At 50.3% G+C, this 5,000-nt stretch overlaps 2 protein-coding genes across 2 annotated transcripts in view; both read right to left on the bottom strand.

The window, feature by feature from the left end:
- Positions 1-615: 615 nt before the first annotated feature.
- On the bottom strand, positions 616-2,682 carry LOC143036055 (uncharacterized). The gene is made up of 2 exons (XM_076203311.1): positions 1,151-2,682; positions 616-907 (listed from the first exon to the last, which is right to left on the bottom strand). Exons 1-2 carry the CDS (start codon positions 1,858-1,860, stop codon positions 616-618), a joined length of 1,002 nt encoding a protein of 333 aa, XP_076059426.1. The 5' UTR covers positions 1,861-2,682.
- A 1,960-nt stretch (positions 2,683-4,642) lies between these two features.
- The window catches only part of LOC143036151 (uncharacterized), an 8,939-nt gene continuing 8,581 nt past the window's right edge, over positions 4,643-5,000 (bottom strand). Inside the window, exon 3 of the mRNA XM_076203399.1 lies at positions 4,643-4,726. Within this exon, the coding sequence (XP_076059514.1) occupies positions 4,643-4,726 (84 nt within the window). The remainder of the gene's footprint in view (positions 4,727-5,000) is intronic.

Below are 5,000 nucleotides of genomic sequence, written 5' to 3'. Positions count from 1 at the left end.
TCTATAATGTGGCAAAGTAGACGCGCCAGGGACCTCGGGGTTAGGGGGTTCCGAGATTTCGAATTGTAGAAGAGATGATCCTCGGACACCCCTTCCGTGCGTTCCACGTAGTCTTTAAACGCACGGACCGGGCACAGCGGGTGTGGGTTTCCTTCCTCCAGGAAGGATGGTATTCTGATAGGGCCAATCATGTCGTCCGCCTGCTCATTCTTGGCTAGGAATGTAGGTGATGGAGCGAGAGTTAGGGCAGAGCAGTCCTCCTCCAGGTTGGAGAAGGACTGGTGGCGGGTGATCGCCGCCAGCTGTGACGCCCTATAACCCGTAGCCAGGGCGAGCAGAAAGACGGCACGTTGAAGGAAGTGTTCCCCCTCCATGATGGTCCCTTCGAACGTCAGGTACTGCAGAACACGATGCAAGGACCAGGCTAGGACCGGCTGACGTCTCGGCTCTCTCGAGGCGCGGATCCCCTTCATTAGAAGGTTTCGCTCCCTTTGTGGCACTCTGATGTTCATGCCGAAGCAGAGTGGATCAGCGAGGGCTGCGGAGTGAGCCGAGATCGTCGCCGGTGCCCTGTTGGTGGTGTCAGCTAGCCAAGACAGGAAGTCCAGAACTGTGCTAGCGGAGATGGTCACTATCGCGTGTCTCCGAAGGTTGGGAGGGTTGTTGGATCTGGATGACGGTCGGGACCGTAGCGAAGACGCGGTCTGTCGCTTCCTGGTCGAACAGACCACGGGAAAGGGGAGCTGCTCTCACCACGCCCCGGCGAGCTATCTCCGGGGCCGACCGCGTTGCAGACTGACGAGCTGCCAAACGAGCCGCGGTGAAGGCCCTCGCTGCTGGGGGTAGGGCTGATGACGCCATGTTGGCTGTACCCTCTGCCACGGTAGAGAGTGCCGCCAGGGTGTCTCTGCATACAGAAAACACGCGAATCAAATTAGTAGGGCGAGAAGGATCCCGATCCCCGGAGGGTGTAATAAAGTCACATCGCTCAATTGTAGAACGTATAACATATGCGAGGCCGAGGTCGTTTCCGAACGACCTCGTCCTCGGGCGCTAGTCAAGAGGCTCCGTCCTGGGTGAAGACGCTACCTGAGCGTCTCTCGCCAGGACAGGTCTGGACCCTCTGTATAGATTGAAATATCCCACTCACCTCAATTCTTCCCGCGGGAAGTCCTCAAAGCTCGTGGCGAGCGTCGTCAGCCAGTTCCTCATCATCGCGATTGCCGTGACGGTCGAGATGGTAGAGGCAAGGTCTTGTCTGGTCGAGGCCTCCGTCGTCAGCAACTTAGCCTCCGGTTCACTAAGTTGATGGGGGAGGGCGGGGTCCCTGCCCGAGTGCCATAAGCAATCGCGCAGGCCCTCCGGCGCGAAGGGTGGTGGCAGGACGACGGGGAATGATGAAGGGATATGCCGTCGAGGAGGAACCGTCTTGGGTTGGTCTTGGGCCCGCTCGAAGAGAGCAGGGATGTCTAAGGCCTTCTCCCCTTTCTCCTGCGGGAACCAGGCGTTTGGGGAGAGTGCTACCGCCGGCGAGTCCCCCGACCTGTCGACAAACATATGCCCATCAGGGTTTAAACGAGGGTTCTCCAGGAGAGCACCTAATGCGTCCAGAGTGTTAGAGGTGGAAATCCTGGAGGGCGTGGAGGCCGGGGCGGAGAGGGGTCGAATCTTATATAGAACCTTAGCCCCCTCCTCGTCGTTGGCCCACTTTAGGATAACGTCATCTCTCCTCCTCCAGCCCTCCGGTAGCGAGTAGTCGGGAGACCAGGCCACTAGCTTGTGGCCTTCTCCAAACGAGTACTCCCAGGACCGGGAAAGGTCACACCATGAGAAGGGGCGGAACTCAAAAGAGTCCGTCATGGTAGGAGGATAAGGTAAAGAAGAACTGTAGTGGTCCTCCACCCCGTCCAACCCGACGGACGTCTGATTGGGGGGTTCCTCCTGAGAGGGGCCTTCTAGTCCTATACCTGTCGCCGGCACGGAGGGGCGGAGGGAAGGACCAGGAGGGAGAGTGGGAGGGGGGGCTAGAGCCGTAGGTTCAATAGGAGGTTGCTCTGGAGAGGGGTGCGTTATGATTTGCGCGGCCTGAAAGGCCGGATAATGTGATAGGGCCGATTCAAGGACGGGGCCTATCAGGGACGGAAGGAGGGCAGCCACTTGGGCAGCCAGAGTTCCCTCTCCCCTCGTTTCGTCCTCCGGCTCCCTGCCCTTGTGGGATTTACGGCGAGGAAAAGGAGAGCGAGGAAGGGAGGGTGAGTTGGGGGGAGAGGCTGTGGGGGGTGGGGACAAGCTGAGCGTCCTGGACCTCGGTGAGGCAGACCTCTTTTTCGAGCGAGATTTCCTGCCGGGTTCACGCGAGTGAACTAGGGAGGAAGACGAGTTCGTGGGGGTGCTTGACAAAGCAAGCCGTAAGGGTTTTAAGGACCCTTGATGGTCGGATGTATGGGGCTGCCGAGAGGCCTGAGGACGCTCGGGGACACCATACTCCGCAACATCAGACTCGTCCCCTTGTACTCCGAGAGGCCCAGGTTGTGCACCAACGGAAGTCTCGGAGACATAGGGAGACGGATGGCGAGGGCGAACGAGGCCCAATTCCACGCCTAACGCCGGATCCGCCCACACTAGGGGGGGGGTCGTCAGCGGATTTCAATTTCCGAGCTCTGCGCCATGCCTCCCGAAGGAGTTCGAGGGCAGCTAGCTTGGAACGGGTTTTGGGAGGAGCAGCACGAATCTCAAGTCTCGGAGACATAGGGAGACGGATGGCGAGGGCGAACGAGGCCCAATTCCACGCCTAACGCCGGATCCGCCCACACTAGGGGGGGGGTCGTCAGCGGATTTCAATTTCCGAGCTCTGCGCCATGCCTCCCGAAGGAGTTCGAGGGCAGCTAGCTTGGAACGGGTTTTGGGAGGAGCAGCACGAATCTCCTCAACCCGCACTTTGCACACAACGCCAGCTTGTGAGAAACAAGGGGTATGGCGGGAGCAGAGGTCGTGGTGGCCGTCTGACGAGATCTTGGCTGTGCAGCCGGATTCCACACACAAGCGTTTGGTCTGAAAATAGAATAATGGTAATCATAGACGGGGTGTCCCAAAGGTGTCTGGACACAACACCGAAGGGGAAAAACTGCAGGAGAACAGGTAGAGCTCCCTACGAGAACACGAGCACGAGCAGGAACCAGACTTACCTGCATGAAAAGAAGGTGGGTTGTTGAGTGACCGACTCGTCTGGTTCCGCGATGCTAAGTGACGGCTCAATCCGTGCAGCCGAGTAAGAAGGGAGGGGATAGGGAGGGGGAGGTGGGGTTGTAGACGCTTGCGCCACCTGCACAGAGCCGGGAATTTTAAATTTCCGATGATTTATGCGGAATGTCCAACCACACACTCCCTTCCGGAAGTGGCCATTTGGCCAGGAGTGTGGTAGGGGATTACCGCTATAGCTTCGCTGTGCAGGTTTCTTCTCAGCCGATAAAAAACACATTTTGGCCAAAAGTTGATGTATTCTCAAAATTGAAAGTGCATGTCTTAGAGGACCTTTTGCGAAGGACAGCTTAAATATATATATATATACATATATATATATATATATATATACATATATATACATATATATATATATATATATATATATATATATATATAGTATATATGTATATATATACATACATATATATATATATGTATATATATATATGAATATATATATATATATATATGTATATAAACATATGTAATGTATATATATATATACACAGAGTATATATATATATATATGTATATATACATATATATATATATATATATATATATATATGTGTGTGTGTGTGTGTGTGTGTGTGTGTGTGTGAGTGTGTGTGTGTATATAAATATATATATATATATATATATATATATATATATACTCTGTGTATATATATAAATACGCATATATATACATATATATATATATATATATAATACATATATTTGTATAAATATGTACATATATATATATACATATATATATATTTATATATATATATATATATGTATATATATATATATATATACATATATACTGAGTTAAACACCACAGCATTGTCACAATTGTTAATCTTCTTTCTAATATTTTCAATCCTTCTCACTATAGTTCTTACTTTGGGAGGATGATAGAAAATCAATTGTCCAAAGTTCTCCATTTTAATAACAGATGACTTTTCGACTTCACAGAGTCATTATCAAAATAATTACATTTATCACAACACAATTACACAGAACACAACAATTACATTTTTCCGAACTGAACAGTGCGACGTCTTTCCATATGCATAGAAAGACTTACAGTGGAGAGTGGCTTGATGACCTAGATGATCTGACCCGACCTGATCGCCTATGGAGAGGGGGAGGGGGAGGGGGAGAGGGAGGGGGAGGAGTAGGGGGGTTCGGGGCGGTAGGCGATGCGAGAGGGACGGACATACTTCCACCGTTGGTGGGATTATTACTCACATGTCTTGATGAGCTTTTGAACAAGGGAATGGCAGTAATCATATTGGATTGTATATTAATGCTAGGAGCCCATTCCCTGATATACATAGCCTCTAGCATCCTTAATTCTCTTACATCATTACATTGAGTAACTACTTCAGTGTTGTTAACAATGGTTGCTCTATCGAGGGAAGACTAGTGTTCGTGCTGAAAATGCTTTTTTATGGCTCCCTGTTGGAGGTGGAGTGTTAGGCGAAGGCTGAGACTACAGGTTGTAAATCCAATGTATGCACATTTATGGAACGCGCAGTTTCCAGTTTTCCAGTCGAAATTATACACCACATTGGTTTTTGACAGAGTCCCAGACTTGCAAGACAAATAATTTTTCAGCACTAAGGAGCAAGTGCGGGGGTTCTTATAAAAAATCACCATACGTAAGACATGGCTGTCTTCCACCGGTTTGCAGTTCCTAAAGACGATGTCTTTAATACGTTTTTCGTCTTTCCTGTACGAACTGCTAAAACTATTTTGGTAGTAAA

This window comes from Oratosquilla oratoria, chromosome 20 (genome assembly GCF_046742065.1).
Source record: "Oratosquilla oratoria isolate Oo_2021 chromosome 20, ASM4674206v1, whole genome shotgun sequence".
Taxonomy (NCBI): Eukaryota; Metazoa; Arthropoda; class Malacostraca; order Stomatopoda; family Squillidae; genus Oratosquilla; species Oratosquilla oratoria.
This window is presented reverse-complemented; position numbering and strand designations above follow the sequence as displayed.